At 43.9% G+C, this 19,263-nt stretch overlaps 2 protein-coding genes across 5 annotated transcripts in view; both read left to right on the top strand.

The window, feature by feature from the left end:
- The window catches only part of LOC129853176 (pescadillo homolog), a 42,104-nt gene extending 36,306 nt beyond the window's left edge, over nucleotides 1–5,798 (top strand). For all 3 annotated transcript variants that reach the window (XM_055918929.1, XM_055918927.1, XM_055918928.1), the window contains exon 15: nucleotides 988–5,798. In XM_055918929.1, the coding sequence (XP_055774904.1) occupies nucleotides 988–1,071 (84 nt within the window). In that variant the 3' untranslated portion in view covers nucleotides 1,072–5,798. The remainder of the gene's footprint in view (nucleotides 1–987) is intronic.
- LOC129853178 (galactosylceramide sulfotransferase-like) lies at nucleotides 5,298–19,114 on the top strand. Of its 2 annotated transcripts, none has more exons than XM_055918933.1 (3): nucleotides 5,298–5,387; nucleotides 15,508–15,654; nucleotides 17,547–19,114. In XM_055918933.1, the coding sequence occupies exons 2-3, from the start codon at nucleotides 15,527–15,529 to the stop codon at nucleotides 18,700–18,702; spliced, it is 1,284 nt and encodes a 427-aa protein (XP_055774908.1). In that variant the 5' UTR covers nucleotides 5,298–5,387; nucleotides 15,508–15,526; the 3' UTR covers nucleotides 18,703–19,114. The 2 variants fall into 2 exon arrangements, with proteins under 2 accessions (XP_055774908.1, XP_055774907.1); XM_055918932.1 differs by having other exon boundaries at nucleotides 5,301–5,391.
- Nucleotides 19,115–19,263: the final 149 nt, after the last annotated feature.

Here is a 19,263-nt window from a genome sequence, read left to right as displayed (position 1 = left end):
GGCCATATGCAAATAGCCATTGCCATATATGGATCTGTGCCATTTATTTTGAACTGGACTGTGTGTAGAGCATGAGCAGTCGTGAGTAGATGCGTTTGTTTTGAAAACAAAGCGAGAGCTACATGTAGCCACGTGTGCACCATTGTCCATATGTTTTGCTAGTTATTGAGTTATTAGCCCACTTATAGATCATTTGTAGTCAACAATGGGGGAGTGGTTGCTTTCCTACAAGAGCACAAAATGTGTGCATTTCTAGCCGTCTTTGAAAGGTAAGTCAAATTAATAGCTTTTTTTTCCTCAAAGGGGCGGTGTTGTATTTTGAGACCAGCTTGACGACTCTAAGTAGGCAGAGATTAGCTTACTTTGTCTGATTCTCAGTAATAATGGTATGGGAATAATTACGCATTTTTTTTGTAAAGTTGTTTGTTGCATCAAACACAACAGCATTTTCAGTTACCTTATCTGAAGTACAACTGGATTAACAGGTTAATGTCAAGCCCTGCATTTTTTATTTTTTTTCAGTCTCATGGACTGTAGGCCTACATGGAACACCACACATTGTCTGCTACTGTAGGCTGCATGATAGAACAGTTATTTTCTCCATTGTTTCAACATTATGATCAAATAGCCACAGTAGCCTACTTGATCACTTGACTGTAACTTAAAGCGGGCACTGCCTCTGTTCAGAGTAAACGTGCGCCAGAAGTTTTCACAATGTTCAAGTTTGCGCTCAGCAGACCTGAAATTTGCTCTGTGCCCCCCCCCAAAAATTGAGGGAACATTTCCCAACAGTACTTTTAATCTCTTAGGATATAATAACAATATATTCATACTAAAAATATATAATGCTATAAAACTCTAAAAGTAATATAAAACAGTAATTTACAATCTATCAAATCCCTTAAAGAGCATGTGACCTTGGTTCCACACCCATGAATTCTTCAGTCACTTCACTGTTCATTAACTCAATCTGATTTCCCTTCGCAGGCAAACAAACTGGCTGCTAAGAGAAAGGCTCACGAAGATACCAGCAAGGCAGAGAAGAAGCAGAAAAAGGCCAAGAAACAGTAGCCACCTAACAGTGGATATTCATCAAGGACTGGTTTTGATTTGTATGGTTGTCAATCATACAAGGTTGAAGACTCATGAAACTGATGGGTTTATTATGAGAAAAAAGTATGAGTTGGTCCCGTGGTGATTGAGATCAATGTTAGTATCATTTGTCAAGCATGTTGGCAGGCAGAAATACTGGAGGAGTCACATTGTTGCAAAATATTATCCACCCTGCCTCGTCAACCGTTGAGGTGAATGTCTGCTTTGTTCTTATTTGTGTGAACTCTGATATTCTGGTCAGTACTCTGTAAAAGAAAGATTTTACCACTGATTCACCCTATTTTAATCTATTAAATGGGTTTCTGTGTAATTACATTTACATTTAAGTCATTTAGCAGACGCTCTTATCCAGAGCGACTTACAAATTGGAAAGTTCATACATATTCATCCTGGTCCCCCCGTGGGGAATGAACCCACAACCCTGGCGTTGCAAGCGCCATGCTCTACCAACTGAGCCACACGGGACCAGTTGGTAATCCATTTACTGTTATTAATGACTCTAATAACATAAACAACAAGCCCTGCTGTCATCAGAGAAATGTACTTTGTATGAAACCTCCCCTAACAAAACAAACAACACATTTGTATACTTTTTTTTTTTTTTTAAGTAGGACACTTTTTTGGCATGATGTGTAATTACAATAAATAGTTTTTGTTTAAACTTCTTTGAACTTGAGAGCGGGGAGCGATGCATAGGGTAACGCTAAGTTACATTTGAAGTTGGAAGTTTACATACACCTTATCCAAATACATTTAAACTCAGTTTTTCACAATTCCTGACATTTAATCCAAGTAAAAATGACCTGTTTTAGGTCAGTTAGGATCACCACTTTATTTTAAGAATGTGAAATGTCAGAATAATAGAGTGATTTCAGCTTTTATTTCTTTCATCACATTCCCAGTGGGTCAGAAGTTTACATATACTCAATTAGTATTTGGTAGCATTGCCTTTAAATTGTTTAACTTGGGTCAAATGTTTCGGTTAGCCTTCCACAATCATTTTCCTCTCATGATGCCATCTATTTTCTGAAGTGCACCAGTCCCTCCTGCAGCAAAGTACCCCCACAAAATGATGCTGCCACCCCTGTACTTCATGGTTGGGATGGTGTTCTTTGGCTTGCAAGCCTCCCCCTTTTTCCTCCAAACATTATGATGGTCATTATGCCCAAAAGGTTCTGTTTTTGTTTCATCCGACCAGAGGACATTTCTCCAAAAAGTACGATCTTTGTCCCCATGTGCAGTTGCAAACCGTAGTCTGGCTTTTTCATGGCGGTTTTGGAGCAGTGGCTTCTTTCTTGCCGAGCGGCCTTTCAGGTTATGTCGATATAGGACTTGTTTTACTGTGCGTATAGATACCTTTGTACATGTTTCCTCCAGTATCTTCACCAGGTCCTTTGCTGTAGTTCTGGGATTGATTTGCACTTTTCGCACCAAAGCACGTTCCTCTCTAGGAGACAGAACGCATCTCCTTCCTGAGCGGTATGACGGCTGTGTGGTCCCATGGTGTTTATACTTGTGTACTATTGTTTGTACAGATGAACGTGGTATCTTCAGGCGTTTGGAAATTGCTCCCAAGGATAAACCAGACTTGTGGAGGTCTACATTTTCTTTTCCTGAGGTCTTGGCTGATTCCTTTTGATTTTCCCATGCTGTCAAGCAAAGAGGCACTGAGTTTGAAGGTAGGCCTTGAAATACATCCACAGGTACACCTCCAATTGACGCAAATTATGTCAATTAGCCTATCAGAAGCTTCTAAAGCCATGACATAATTTTCTGAAATTTTCTAAGCTGTTTAAAGGCACAGTCAAGTTAGTGTGTAAACTTCTGGCCCACTGGAATTGTGATACAGTGAATGATAAGTGAAATAATCTGTAAACAATTGTTAAATCACTTGTCATGCACGAAGTAGATGTCCTAACCGACCTGCCAAAACTATAGTTTGTTAATAACAAGACATTTGTCGAGTGGTTGAAAAACAAGTTTTAATGACTCCAACCTAAGTGTATGTAAACCTTCGACTTCCTGTACCCATGTCAACTTAATGTCTTTTCCTCTTTTTTGTCACAACCTTTTCTCAAGACTTTCCATTGTGAAGGTTTAAGTTGTGCTGATCCTTTGGATTAAGATACCTGTGTCAGTGTCCTATTGTAATGCATTACTGACTATTCCTTCTAATCACTGTACCACTCACTGGGAGCCAAATCATTTATTGGTGTCGGTCTGTGCATGACAGATTGCAACCTACTGGGTTCCATATATGCTGGTGGTGGCACCGTCAGACCAACTCTGATACCAAAGAGGTGGAATCTGATGCCACATCATGAGGACTGGTGGGGACAGAGGCTGAGGATGCCATGTTATCAAAGTAGCCTGTTCCACAGTGCTGAGCTGGCCTGATTTATGCATCCCCTTCATTGCTGTAGGCCACTGTCCATAGGGCGGCGCACAATTGGCCCAGTGTCGTCTGGGTTTGGCCGTGGTAGGCCATCATTGTAAAAAATGATTTGTTCTTAAATTTAAGGTCAAATTTTAAAAAATCCTGAAACCATGATGTGAAAGCACAGTACATTTGGGTTGGCCTGCTTTGGGTAAATCAGGCATGTGGTGGGGGCTGAGTGGGGTCCACTATCCTGGCCTGTGGGTGGTGTTGACAAGGGACTGCCCTCTGATGATGCTGTGATCTCAGTGGGCTAGGGGCCAGTCCCTCTTTCTACTCAATCTCCTTATTCACTGACTGACCTTCCCACTCACCAGCATGCCTCAACTACATTCCACACATGCCAGTCCGAGTCTCAGCCTGGCACTAGGAGTGTGTGCCCGCCAGGGTGCCCCACGCTCAACAAAAGGTTGAGTGTTCAGACTGGGGGGGGGGGGGGGAGGCAGGGTGGGCCTATCGGTATGGTCCCTCTGGTTTGAAGGGCTACAGTGTGCAGAAAGGGTAGGACAGTGCCCACCTCCCTTACTGTAATGATCAGTGCAGTATTACCACATATTGTCACATCCCGTCTCCCAGAGCCAAATGGACTCCTCAATCCCTGGCTCGTATGGTCGTTCTCTATTGACATCTTACTACTGTTGAATGGACGGTAGTGGTACAAAATACAGTGTTCCATATTCTCACGAGTCCAAAGGACTAGCTAGGCAAATTTCCATTGAAAGTGTTTTTTAGTCCAGGAGTAGGTTGAGTCTGAGTCAGGTAATCGGGCCTCAATTTGAAACAAAATGCAGAATGAATAAAAAAAGCTTTTAAAAGCATAATCAATGTATAGCTTCAAAATAAAAATAAGCTGTTGGTCCTTTAATTTGAGAACGGTAACAGTTCTCCTGCACGTCCCTCCGAGTGAATTTAATTTAGGATTGTGGCTAGAATGTATTCTGTACTGTAACTGGGTTCGCCACAAAACAAAGACTACATGAAAAGCAATACCCATTTCTTTTCAGTTTATTTGGACAATAATCTATTGTCTGTCATTCCCAATAACAGCTCTTAGTTGTGTGTTATTTACAATAATCCATGTGTTCGCATGCCTTAACTTAATATTTGTATATTCTATCCATCCACATTTTTGTTAAAAGTATCTACAGTATATGCAAAGCTTGCTAAAACAACTTTTGAGCAATACTGTAGTGAGACAGCAAGCTTGGAGAAGATGGCACAATTGAGCTCTTTGTGCCTTGGCTCTCTGCAATTGTTCTTTTTATACTATTTGCTACCCCTCCTATCAGCTTTCAGCTCAGACTAGTGTCTGCTCTCAATAGCCTTCTGTATGCAGCCAGAGAATAGAGCCCATGCCCTCGCCCCCTCTTTTGCTTTATCTCTTTCTCCATCTCTTCCTCTCCATCTCTCGTTCCCTCTTTCCTTTTCCCTTTGTGTCTCTCCCTCCCCTCGCTCATTCTCTTTTAAATACAAACAAGTGCAAGTCCTAGCAGGGAGCCTGGTGTCACAGTTGGCTGTATTCAGCTGGATCTCGTTCAGAGTCGAAAGTGGAGCAGAAGAATCAGGTGTGCATAATTTACAGAGCGAGAGCACCTGCCAGATGAATTGGCTTTGGAGCGTTGGGCATAACATATGTAATGAAAAGGAAAGCACTTGACCATGTGGTGGGGTTGTGACACCGTGTGTGACCCGACAAGAGCAGGCACAAGCCACCACTGGACCGGACAGCTCCTCTGAGACGCACTGCTATGCACTTTGAGGAGAAACAACTGTCTTAGGTTTTAACTTCAGTTGCATTTTTCATCTAACTGCAGTTGTGGGATTTATGCACAACGGGGTGGGTAAGTGTTATGTTTTACAAAGAAAATGATATGAGGATAATTTGAAATTTAAATGTATATTGTTTTTTGGTCTTATTCTTTGACAAACGGTTTAATAGAATGATCAGACTGTGCAACTACAATATATTTTTATCTCAAGTTTATGATCTTTGAAATGTGAGCTGAAGAAAATAATGTTTCTGCCATGTGATCGAGCAGCCAATTTAGTTTCATTCAGACGAGTTCTTTGGGCATTGCCAATGTGATGGAGATGCATAGTAACTTTGCCCTCATATTGAATGCGTTCCTGAATGTCTCTTTTTGGGGTTCATTGTCCTGTATGTTGTCATGCATCGTATGTCATAATGTGCTTATGTGACTGAAGGTTATGACATCATTAGATAATGAATACATTGCTGCTTATGCAATTTGTGGAGAGCGTGACTTTTTCCTTTGACCTTCACCTTACGATTCGATTTGAATGGTATTGTATGCATAACGTCTTAGCAGCACCTACTTATATCAGACCATACTCAGACAGTAGATGCAATAAAACGGGACACATTAACAGAAACCTGCCCAACAAACAATACAATGCCATTACAGTATAAAGTGGGGTCTGATATTATTGAGAGCCTTCATAATGAGCAAAAATGACTATAAATGTAACAATTCAAATACTGGGCTACAGGTAACTTCCAAAATAATGGGAACGCTTGAGTAAAGGAGGGATACACCTGTCAGGTGGGTGGATTATATTGGCAATGGAGAAATGCTCGCCAAAAGGGATGTAAACAAATTTGTGCACAAGATTTGAAATAACATTTTTGTGCTTTTGGGAAATTCCTGGGATATTTTATTTCAGCTCATGAAACATGGGACCAACACTTTACATGTTGCGTTTATATTTATGTTCAGTATAATATAATTTTGAGCATACAAAATAGCTCAGTATTTGAATTATTTATTTTACACCATTTTTGCTCATCTTTATCAAGGTTGTCAATAATTTCAGGCTGGACTCTATATTTCTATATCACAGGCATCATTATCTGAAGTGATGACACCATTCGGGTTCAGAAATTGCCAGCAGGTGTTAAACGCAGGCCCCTGGTGGCCCCTCAGGTTTAATTCCAGGTGCATCCCTCCCAGAGGCAGAGGAAGCGCTAAGCCTAACGAAGCACACATCTATCTATACCAAGGTCCATTTTCAGGTTAAACAGCTCCATGCAAAGTCCCCTGTTCAGGAGGACTAGTGCTCAAATGTCTCCTATATATCCCAATGCCTGGGCTGGCTTTGAGGGCAGGGTGAATGCCCCCTCATGTGCCTCCATAATGGCCCCTTCATGAAGCTCCCTGACAAAGGCGCAAAAGACACTTTCTACTTCATCACAGCTATTATCAGTAACGAAACATTTTATTTTTCCATCAGACAAAATATTTATCACACAAATGTCTGCAAAATTGGAACAGTGATTTTAGCTGATGTTAGACCCAAATGTTTCCAAGAGATTTCAAAATTGTGGAAACTTGTTTTTCATCTTTTCAAGGAGCTGTTTTGAGGAGAAACCTCAAACTTAAACAAAGATTTGGGAGCTTTCTGTGAAGTTAAGAGTTTTGATAGAGCTTTCTTGATTTGGTTTGTCTTTAGTATAGTTTCTCCACACTGCTACAGGTGGAAACCGGGTGACCCATGTTACCTACTGAATGCTGACTTAGCCTCTGGGTCACTGTGGCTGCGTTTACACAGGTAGCCCAATTTATTTATTTTTTTCACTAATTCGTCTTTTGACCAATAAGATCTGAAAAAGATCTGATGTGAAAAGATCTGTTGTGATTGCTCAAAAGACCAATTAGTGGGGGGAAAAAAATCAGAATTGGGCTGCCTGTGTGCAGCCCGATCGGATGACAGGCTACAGGGTGAATAGCTGCAGACTCAGACTGGATCACTTTCCAGCCCAATGCATTATTAATCTAAAGGATAGATGACACAGAAACACAGGGTATATCCGGCCTTGCTGTAGTGTAGCTTCACTGTGCACTGGTCCGATTATAGGCACAGTGGTAACACTTTACTTAAAGCATGCAGGTGTAATGCTTATAACTTGTTATAAGTATGTTGAAGCCTTTCTATTGTATTACAATTAAGTCTCTATGTATAACATTTTAACTTAAATTATCATAAACTCTTGAGTATATAACTTTCATGATTAGGTGCTGGGACATACACCTTCTTTGGACAATTTGCCATTGGGCAGTTTTCTAGGAATTGTATAAAGATGCAGTATCAATCAATCAATCAAATATATTTATAAAGCCCTTTTTACATCAGCCGATGTCACAAAGTGCTGTATAGAAACCCAGCCTAAAACCCCAAACAGCAAGCAATGCAGATGTAGAAGCACGGTGGCTAGGAAAAACTCCCTAGAAAGGCCAGAACCTAGAGAGGAACCAGACTCTGAGGGGTGGGCCAGTCCTCTTCTGGCTGTGCCGGGTGGAGATTATAACAGAATATAGCCAAGATATTCAAACGTTCATAGGTGACCAGCAGGGTCAGATAATAAAATCACAGTGGTTGTAGAGGGTGCAACAGCACCTCAGGAGTAAATGCCAGTTGTCTTTTCATAGCCGATCATTCAGAGTTAGAGACAGCAGGTGCGGTAAAGAGAGAGTCCAAAACAGCAGGTCCGGGACAAGGTAGCACGTCCAGTGAACAGTATGTGGGTTGAAACGATCAAGGAATGCACTTTTTCTTTTCTTTTTTACATTAACCTAGTAGTTGATGTGAAGTTATGCTTTAACTTTTTTTGGCTGCAATCCCGTTAACGGGATCGATATGACAACAGCCAGTGAAAGTGCAGGGCGCCAAATTCAAACAAAGAAATCTCATAAATAAATTCCTCAAACATACATGTATCTTATACCATTTTAAAGGTAATCTTGTTGTTAATCCCACCAAAGTGTCCAATTTCAAATAGGCTTTACAGCGAAAGCACCACAAATGATTATGTTAGGTCACCACCAAGTCACAGAAAAATTTAGCCATTTTTCCCGCCAAAGAGAGGAGTCACAAAAAGCATAGAGAAAAAATGAATCACTAACCTTTGATGATCTTCATCAGATGACACTCATAGGACTTCATGTTACACAATACATGTATGTTTTGTTTGATAAAGTTCATATTTATATAAAAAGATCTGAGTTTACATTGGCGCGTTACGTTCACTAGTTCCAAAAACATCCAGTGATTTTGCATAGCCACATCAATTTTACAGAAATACTCATCATAAATGTTGATAAATACAATTGTTACACATGGAATTATAGATATACCTCTCCTTAATGCAGCCACTGTGTCAGATTTTAAAAAAACTTTACGGAAAAAGCAAACCATGCAATAATCTGAGAACGGCGCTCAGAAAAAAATATATAATTATCCGCCATGTTGGAGTCAACAGAAATCAGAAATAACATTAGAAATATTCCCTTACCTTTGATGGTCTTCATCAGAATGCACTCCCAGGAATCCTAGTTCCACAATAAATGTTTGATTTTTTCGATAATGTCCATTATTTATGTCCAAGTAGCTACTTTTGTTAGGGCGTTTAGTACACGTATCCAAACACTCGTGCAGGTCCAGCTGAACGTCGGACGAAAAGTTAAAAAAGTTATATTACAGTTCGTAGAAACATTTCAAACTAAGTATAGAATCAATCTTTAGGATGTTTTTATCATCATCTCCAAGATGGCGTAGCAGTGTAGACGTCTTTGTCCTGTCGTGTCCCGTGTCCCTTGTATATATCTTTTTACATCTTTTTCTTCGCATATCTTTTAAAAATACTTTCTTAAACCTCAACTTCTAAATACTCTCCTGCAACCCGCCTCACCCAATGTGGCGTGGATCTGCTTTTTTCTAAAGTATTTCTATTTACTTCTGATCTGGAATCCATCTACTGAAGATAGCCAGCTAACTGCCTACCAGCTATCAGTTAGCAAACCATTGCTAGCGGTCATCAGCTAACCTTTAGCTCGGAAAGCTCTCGCTAGTTCGAACAACGTGACTAAAACCAGAGCATAACGGACCTATTTCTCTCCATATCCCCGGATTCCTACCGCAAACTCTGAACATTTTCATCTGGATCTTCGCAACTAGCTAACCACAATCCCGGGTGACCACTCCTGGCTAGCGTTTCCATCCCGGAGCAAGCACCAATTAGCCTGAAGCTAGCCCGGCTAGGGCTCCTGTGCTACCACTGAAGCCCCCTCCTGGGCTACAATATCCGGACCCCTTTACCGCCGGTACGGAGCACGGAACCCCGCCGATCCTCTACGACTGGAATACCGACATAATCTGCCCGAGGACTCCAACAGGCCCCTCAGGCGTGACGCCCGCTGAAGGCCCATTCTGCTAACCTACTAGGCCTGTTAGCTACCTAGAGCTACCTGGAACCCTACTAATTCCACGACTGGTCTATCGACGTCACCGCACGAAGAGGCAAAAACAGACTTCCCCCCCCATCGCGACGTCCCCCAAAGGCTAACTTGCCTGCCCCGGTCTGCTAACTGCTAGCTTATCTTGCAGCTAGCGCAGCCAGGAAGCTAGCACCAGTTAGCAAACACAATTCTACAATTCACAACCTCTCTTTCGCCATCGCTATCCGGCTTGGATTCTCTGTGCCCTCAACCGGCCTCCGTCTGAGCAGACCCCCCCCCCCCGGGCTACTAACTTTAAACGCGTGCTAGCTTAGTGGAGGCTTCACTGCTCCATCTACGGCTGCCCCCTGGACACTATGGTCACTTGGCTACATAGCTGATGCCTGCTTGACTGTCCATTAATTCATGGTACTCCATTCTGTTTATTTGTGTTTTATCTGTCGGCTCTGTGCCTTAACTCAGGATCTGTGTGTAGTTAATCCGACCCTCTCTGCCCAGTCGTCGCCATTTTTACCTTCTGTTGCTGTGTTAGCTGACTAGCTGCTGTTATCTCACCTGTTGTTTTTAGCTAGCTCTCCCAATCATGACCTGCAATCACTTTATGCCTTATTGTATGTCTCTCTCAAATATCAATATGCCTTGCATACTGTTGTTCAGGCTAGTTATCATTGTTTTGGTTTGCAATGGACCCCGTAGTTCCACTCTCCGTACCTCTGATACCTCCTTTGTCCCACCCCCCACACATGCGGTGACCTCACCCATTGAGACCAGCATGTCCAGAGATACAACCTCTCTTATCATCACCCAGTGCCTGGGCTTGCCTCCGCTGTACCCGTGCCCCACCATACCCTGGTCTGCACATTATGCCCAGAATCTATTCTACCACGCCCATAAATCTGCTCCTTTTATTCCTTGTCCCCCAACGCTCTAGGCGACCAGTTTTGATAGCCTTTAGCCGCACCCTCATCCTACTACTCCTCTGTTCCTCGGGTGATGTGGAGGTAAACCCAGGCCCTGCATGTCCCCAGTCACCCTCATTTGTTGACTTCTGTGATCGAAAAAGCCTTGGCCTCATGCATGTCAACATCAGAAGCCTCCTCCCTAAGTTTGCCTTACTCACCGCTTTAGCACACTCTGCCAACCCTGATGTCCTTGCCGTGTCTGAATCCTGGCTTAGGAAGGCCACCAAAAATTCTGAGATTTCCATACCCAACTATAACACTTTCCGTCAAGATAGAACTGCCAAAGGGGGAGGAGTTGCAATCTACTGCAGAGATAGCCTGCAAAGTTCTGTCATACTTTCCAAGTCTATGCCCAAACAGTTCGAACTTCTAATTTTAAAAATTAATCTCTCCAGAAATAAGTCTCTCACTGTTGCCGCCTGCTACCGACCCCCCTCAGCTCCCAGCTGTGCCCTGGACACCATCTGTGAATTGATCGCTCCGCATCTAGCTTCAGAGTTTGTTCTGTTAGGTGACCTAAACTGGGATATGCTTAACACCCCGGCAGTCCTACAATCTAAGCTTGATGCCCTCAATCTCACACAAATCATCAAGGAACCCACCAGGTACAACCCTAAATCCGTAAACATGGGCACCCTAATAGACATTATCCTGACCAACTTGCCCTCCAAATACACCTCTGCTGTCTTCAATCAAGATCTCAGCGATCACTGCCTCATTGCCTGTATCCGCCACGGGTCCACGGTCAAACGACCACCCCTCATCACTGTCAAACGCTCCCTAAAACACTTCTGCGAGCAGGCCTTTCTAATCGACCTGGCCCGGGTACCCTGGAAGGATATTGACCTTATCCCGTCAGTTGAGGATGCCTGGTCATTCTTTAAAAGTTACTTCCTCACCATATTAGACAAGCATGCTCCGTTCAAAAAATGCAGAACCAAGAACAGATATAGCCCTTGGTTCACTCCAGACCTGACTGCCCTCGACCAGCACAAAAACATCCTGTGGCGAACTGCAATAGCATCGAAGAGCCCCCACGATATGCAACTGTTCAGGGAAGTCAGGAACCAATACACGCAGTCAGTCAGGAAAGCAAAGGCCAGCTTTTTCAAGCAGAAATTTGCATCCTGTAGCTCTAACTCCAAAAAGTTCTGGGATACTGTAAAGTCCATGGAAAACAAGAGCACCTCCTCCCAGCTGCCCACTGCACTGAGGCTAGATAACACGGTCACCACTGATAAGTCCGTGATAATCGAAAACTTCAACAAACATTTCTCAATGGCTGGCCATGCCTTCCACCTGGCGACTCCAACCTTGGCCAACAGCCCCGCCCCCCCCGCTGCTACTCGCCCAAGCCTCCCCAGCTTCTCCTTTACCCATATCCAGATAGCAGATGTTCTGAAAGAGCTGGAAAACCTGGACCCATACAAATCAGCTGGGCTTGACAATCTGGACCCCCTATTTCTGAAACTGTCCGCCGCCATTGTCGCACCCCCTATTACCAGCCTGTTCAACCTCTCCTTCGTATCATCTGAGATCCCCAAGGATTGGAAAGCTGCCGCTGTCATCCCCCTCTTCAAAGGGGGAGACACCCTGGACCCAAACTGTTACAGACCTATATCCATCCTGCCCTGCCTAGCTAAGGTCTTCGAAAGCCAAGTCAACAAACAGATCACTGACCATCTCGAATCCCACCGTACCTTCTCCTCTGTGCAATCCGGTTTCCGAGCCGGTCACGGGTGCACCTCAGCCACGCTCAAGGTACTAAACGATATCATAACCGCCATCGATAAAAGACATTACTGTGCAGCCGTCTTCATCGACCTGGCCAAGGCTTTCGACTCTGTCAATCACCATATTCTTATCGGCAGACTCAATAGCCTCGGTTTTTCTAATGACTGCCTTGCCTGGTTCACCAACTACTTTGCAGACAGAGTTCAGTGTGTCAAATCGGAGGGCATGTTGTCCGGTCCTCTGGCAGTCTCTATGGGGGTACCACAGGGTTCAATTCTCGGGCCGACTCTTTTCTCTGTATACATCAATGATGTTGCTCTTGCTGCGGGCGATTCCCTGATCCACCTCTACGCAGACGACACCATTCTGTATACTTCTGGCCCTTCCCTGGACACTGTGCCATCTAACCTCCAAACGAGCTTCAATGCCATACAACACTCCTTCCGTGGCCTCCAACTGCTCTGAAACGCTAGTAAAACCAAATGCATGCTTTTCAACCGTTCGCTGCCTGCACCCGCACGCCCGACTAGCATCACCACCCTGGACGGTTCCGACCTAGAATATGTGGACATCTATAAGTACCTAGGTGTCTGGCTAGACTGCAAACTCTCCTTCCAGACTCATATCAAACATCTCCAATCCAAAATCAAATCTAGAGTCGGCTTTCTATTCCGGAACAAAGCCTCCTTCACTCACGCCGCCAAACTTACCCTAGTAAAACTGACTATCCTACCGATCCTCGACTTCGGCGATGTCATCTACAAAATAGCTTCCAATACTCTACTCAGCAAACTGGATGCAGTTTATCACAGTGCCATCCGTTTTGTTACTAAAGCACCTTATACGACCCACCACTGCGACCTGTATGCCCTAGTCGGCTGGCCCTCGCTACATGTTCGTCGTCAGACCCGCTGGCTCCAGGTCATCTACAAGGCTATGCTAGGTAAAGTGCCGCCTTATCTCAGTTCACTGGTCACGATGGCTACACCCACCCGTAGCACGCGCTCCAGCAGGTGTATCTCACTGATCATCCCTAAAGCCAAAACCTCATTTGGACGCCTTTCCTTCCAGTTCTCTGCTGCCTGCGACTGGAACGAATTGCAAAAATCTCTGAAGTTGGAGACTTATCTCCCTCAACAACTTTAAAAATCTGCTATCCGAGCAGCTAACCGATCGCTGCAGCTGTACATAGTCCATCTGTAAACTACCCACCCAATTTACCTACCTCACCCCATACTGCTTTTATTTATTTACTTTTCTGCTCTTTTGCACACCAGTATCTCTTCTTGCACATGATCATCTGATGATTTATCACTCCAGTGTTAATCTGCTAAATTGTAATTATTCGATTTATTGCCTACCTCATGCCTTTTGCACACATTGTATATAGATTATCTTTTTTTCTACCATGTTATTGACTTGTTTATTGTTTACTCCATGTGTAACTCTGTGTTGTTGTCTGTTCACACTGCTATGCTTTATCTTGGCCAGGTCGCAGTTGCAAATGAGAACTTGTTCTCAACTAGCCTACCTGGTTAAATAAAGGTGAAATAAAAAAATAAAAAAAAAAATCTTCAATAACGTTCCAACTGGAGAATTCCATTGTCTGTAGAAAAGCCATGGAACGCAGGTCGCTATCTGGCTCTCTGCCAGACCACTGACTCAAAGAGCTCTCCTCCGGCCCCACATCACAGTAAAAGCCTCATTCAAATTTCTAAAGACAGTTGACATCTAGTGGAAGCCTTAGGAAGTGCAACATAACCAATATCCCACAGTGTATTCAATAGGGGCTGGGTTGAAAATTGACCAACCTCAGATTTCCCACTTACTGTTTGGATTTCTTCTCAGGTTTTTGCCTGCCATATGAGTTATGTTATACTCACAGACATCATTCAAACAGTTTTAGAAACTTCAGAGTGTTTTCTATCCAATACTAATAATATGCATATATTAGCAACTGGGACTGAGGAGCAGGCCGTTTACTCTAGGCACCTTTCATCCAAGCTACTCAATACTGCTCCTGCAGCCATAAGAAGTTAAGTGAATGCTTTGGAAAAATAACAATATTGCGTAAAAAATGTATATGTCATTGAAAAATAGTGATCTAACAATAGCACATAACATGAGACATTTCTGTAACATTTGTCATAACCTGCCATAATATGGTCATAACACTGTCATAACACATATTTAGACCTGTTGTGACATTTGTAGCATTATTTTATGGCCGGTAATGACCCCTACATAAGAGTGTCAAAACCCACGAAACCTACCACACAAGGCAAAACATTCCATTACACCATAGCCTACTTGTCAACAGTATGTTTGTTATACATTTTCCATAATTTATCATATTAAATTATCATTGTAATTACGCGCACATTGACGTCATACATGCACCTACCCCAGCTCTGTTGCTGATGACTGGGATGAACACAGGAGCAGATTTCAGGAGCAGGACAAGACACCCTCTTTTTGACTGATGACTGACATAAGGGCATGTACGTGATAGGCCTATCTTGCTTATATGATTATGGTGATAAAAAAGCACAATATATCTCACAACAGGTGTAAATATATGGGTCATGACAGTGTTATGACCATATTATGACAGATTATGACAAGTTATGTCAACTGTTGTGACATTATGACATGGTTATGACCGTGTCATAATGTGTTAGGACGCTGGGTGTCAAGTAAAGAGTTATCGAAATTTCAATTATGCCTAGAGATAACCTCAAAAGATTGAACAGAGTGGATTTCTAAGAGTTGTTCCATTACCAGAGGCACACAATGTCCTAATTGGAAACAGCCATCTGACTGAGCTGCTGTGTGTGTTCCCAAATAATTGGCCACAGGAGACAGTGGATCCAAGGGACTTGCAGAATCCATGTCAATGAAGAAGTTGAGGTCATTGATGAACCATAACCTTAGAAGATTTCAGGACTGCTAGTCGATTGTTTTGGTACACTGGATAACTTATACTTAACTTACATTTTTGCTTCAGATAACTTCTATTTGGGACCATGGTTGGCAAGCAGGGGAGGCAATGGAGGTCGATGTGCAAAGGCCTTGTCCTGGGTACCCTACTCACTAGCTGTATGATCCTGCTCTACTGCCTTTCTGCTCCACAGGCCCACTTCAACCTGCCTGAGTAAGCCTCATCCATACTCTTCTTACTGGGGGGGGATGTTGGTGCAATTGTTGGGCATCCTTTGAAGTATATATTGCATCAACAACATCCAGTAGCAATATACATGTAAAGTGGGGAGAACAAGTATTTGATACAATGCTGATTTTGTAGGTTTTCCTACTTACAAAGCATGTAGAGGTCTGTAATTTTTATCATAGGTACACATCAACTGTGAGAGACGGAATCTAAAACAAAATTCCAGAAAATCACATTGTATGAAGTAATTAATTTGCATTTTATTGCATGACATAAGTATTTGATTAACTAGCAACCAGTAAGAATTCCGGCTCTCACAGACCTGTTAGTTTTTCTTTAAGAAGCCCTCCTGTTCTCCACTCATTACCTGTATTAACTGCACCTGTTTGAACTCGTTACCTGTATAAAAGACACCTGTCCACACACTCAATCAAACAGACTCCAACCTCTCCACAATGGCCAAGACCAGAGAGCTGTGTAAGGACATCAGGGATAAAATTGGAGACCTGCACAAGGCTGGGATGGGCTACAGGACAATAGGCAAGCAGCTTGGTGAGAAGGCAACAACTGTTAGCGCAATTATTAGAAAATGGAAGAAGTTCAAGATGATGGTCAATCACCCTCGGTTTGGGGCTCCATGCAAGATCTCACCTCGTGGGGCATGAATGATCATGAGGAAGGTGAGGGATCAGCCCAGAACTACACGGCAGGACCTGCTCAATGACCTGAAGAGAGCTGGGACCACAGTCTCAAAGAAAACCATTAGTAACACACTACGCCGTCATGGATTAAAATCCTGCAGCACACGCAAGGTCCCCCTGCTCAAGCCAGCGCATGTCCAGGCCCGTCTGAAGTTTGCCAATGACCATCTGGATGATCCAGAGGAGGAATGGGAGAAGGTCATGTGGTCTGATGAGACAAAAATAGAGCTTTTTGGTCTAAACTCCACTCGCCGTGTTTGGAGGAAGAAGAAGGATGAGTACAACCCCAAGAACACCATCCCAACCGTGAAGCATGGAGGTGGAAACATCATTCTTTGGGGATGCTTTTCTGCAAAGGGGACAGGACGACTGCACCGTATTGAGGGGAGGATGGATGGGGCCATGTATCCCGAGATCTTGGCCAACAACCTCCTTCCCTCAGTAAGAGCATTGAAGATGGGTCGTGGCTGGGTCTTCCAGCATGACAACGACCCGAAACGCACAGCCAGGGCAACTAAGGAGTGGCTCCGTAAGAAGCATCTCAAGGTCCTGGAGTGGCCTAGCCAGTCTCCAGACCTGAACCCAATAGATAATCTTTGGAGGGAGCTGAAAGTCCGTATTGCCCAGCGACAGCCCCGAAACCTGAAGGATCTGGAGAAGGTCTGTATGGAGGAGTGGGCCAAAATCCCTGCTGCAGTGTGTGCAAACCTGGTCAAGAACTACAGGAAACGTATGATCTCTGTAATTGCAAACAAAGGTTTCTGTACCAAATATTAAGTTCTGCTTTTCTCATGTATCAAATAGTTATGTCATGCAATAAAATGCTAATTAATTACTTAAAAATCATACAATGTGATTTTCTGGATTTTGTTTTAGATTCCGTCTCTCACAGTTGAAGTGTACCTATGATAAAAATTACAGACCTCTACATGCTTTGTTAGTAGGAAAACCTGCAAAATCGGCCGTGTATCAAATACTTGTTCTCCCCACTGTATATGATATAGCCCACAGATGATACAGATACTTTTATTTGCCATATGAATGATGGTAGTACGCTACTGTACTATGAGAGGAAAAATTTGTTTTTCAGTCTTCTATAACATTGCATGATGGTAAATCAGTCTATAACATTGGTAATTTGATAATGTGTTGTATTTGTACGCGTGCTCTCCATAGGGGTCCAGTGCCTTACTCCTGTTCCCATCGACCTGCTCAAGCCCACGCCAGACTTATCAAAAACAGCTCCCACCATGCATCGGGGCAGACAGGCATCTGCACTCCCAAAGTGGACATCATGTTCATGAAAACCCACAAGACAGCCAGCAGCACACTCCTCAACATCCTCTTCCGATTTGGAGAGAAGCACCGGCTCAAGTTTGCCTTCCCAAACAGCCGTAACGACTTCTTCTACCCCTACCCATTCCAGCGCTCCCAGGTCAAGGACTACAGGCCTGGCATGTGCTTCAATATCATCTGCAACCACATGCGCTTCAACGCACCTGAGGTGGCCAAGGTGCTCCCTACAGACACCTCCTACATCACCATCCTCAGAGACCCGGCTGAGCTCTTTGAATCCTCCTTCCACTACTTTGGCCGCCTGGTGCCCATGACCTGGAAAATACCAGGCGAGGACAAGGTGGGGGAGTTCCTGCGCGACCCCCGCCACTACTTTGACCCCAATGGCTTCAACTCCTTCTACCTCAAGAATCTGCTGTTCTTCGACTTTGGGCAGGACAACACTCTGGAGCTGGGCGACCCACGGGTAGAGGAAGGCATCCGGGCCATCGCAGGCCACTTCCAGCTGGTCATGCTGGTGGAGCACTTTGACGAGTCCCTCATGCTGCTCAAGGACGCCCTCTGCTGGGAGATGGACGACCTGCTCTTCTTCAAGCTCAACGCCCGGAAGGGCTCCACCGTGTCTAAACTGACCCCGGAGCTGAGGGCCAAGGCCCTGGAGTGGAACGCCGTGGACTGGAGGCTTTACCAACACTTTAACGTCACCTTCTGGAGGAAGGTGGAGGCATACGGACGCCAGCGAATGGCTGACGATGTGGCAGAGCTCCAGAGGAGGAACGCAGTGATGGCGGCAGTCTGTATCGAGGGAGGCCATGCTGTGGATGCAGGGAGCATCCAGGAGACAGCCATGCAGCCCTGGCAGCCCATCGGGGAGAAGTCAATCATGGGCTACAACCTGAAAAATAATGTGGACAAGGCCCACCGCAAGCTGTGCCTTAAGATGCTCACCCCAGAGCTGCAGTACCTGACAGAGCTGGGGGTCAACCTTTGGATCACTAAACTGTGGGGTCATGTGAGAGACGTGATCAACTGGTGACTAGAGGGTGATTAGAGAGACACGAGCGAGAGGGGCCAAGAGAGCGCAGCTGTGGGTGTGTGCCTGCTTGTGTGAGAGCCCCTATTGGATTGCATAGCCTCCCAGGCCTGAATGCCTGCAGAAGATCATAAGGGGTTTGGTTTTGCATAGCCTCCACAATCATGGCATGATGAACTCTTCCTCTGTGTCAGCAGTATTGACTTGTTTGCCTTAAATACAGTACATGTTTGCAGTATGTAATGTACCTGATAGGTGCTTGAGAACCGCAACGTTTGCGTTAGAATCTGAAGATAAGCATAAGCATCCCTCTTTAAAATGTATGTGTTTATAGGTATAGTATACTGAATACCCTTTATACCTTCAGCCCTGCCAATCTTAGAGTATTTTTGAAATAAAGACTAAATTAAAAAGATGTCTGTTGATTTGATTTATCAAGGTTGTTCGCAAAGTTAATAGTTAAAAAATGATGTCTTGATGTGCATTTTGCTTTACTTTTCAAGACATATATCTAGAAATCACATCATCTCAATTTTACACCCACTTTAGAAGTCATGTTTGTAA

This window comes from Salvelinus fontinalis, chromosome 4 (assembly GCF_029448725.1).
Source record: "Salvelinus fontinalis isolate EN_2023a chromosome 4, ASM2944872v1, whole genome shotgun sequence".
Taxonomy (NCBI): domain Eukaryota; kingdom Metazoa; phylum Chordata; class Actinopteri; order Salmoniformes; family Salmonidae; genus Salvelinus; species Salvelinus fontinalis.
The sequence above is the reverse complement of the archived record's forward strand: the minus strand, read 5'-3'. Positions and strand labels throughout refer to the sequence as shown.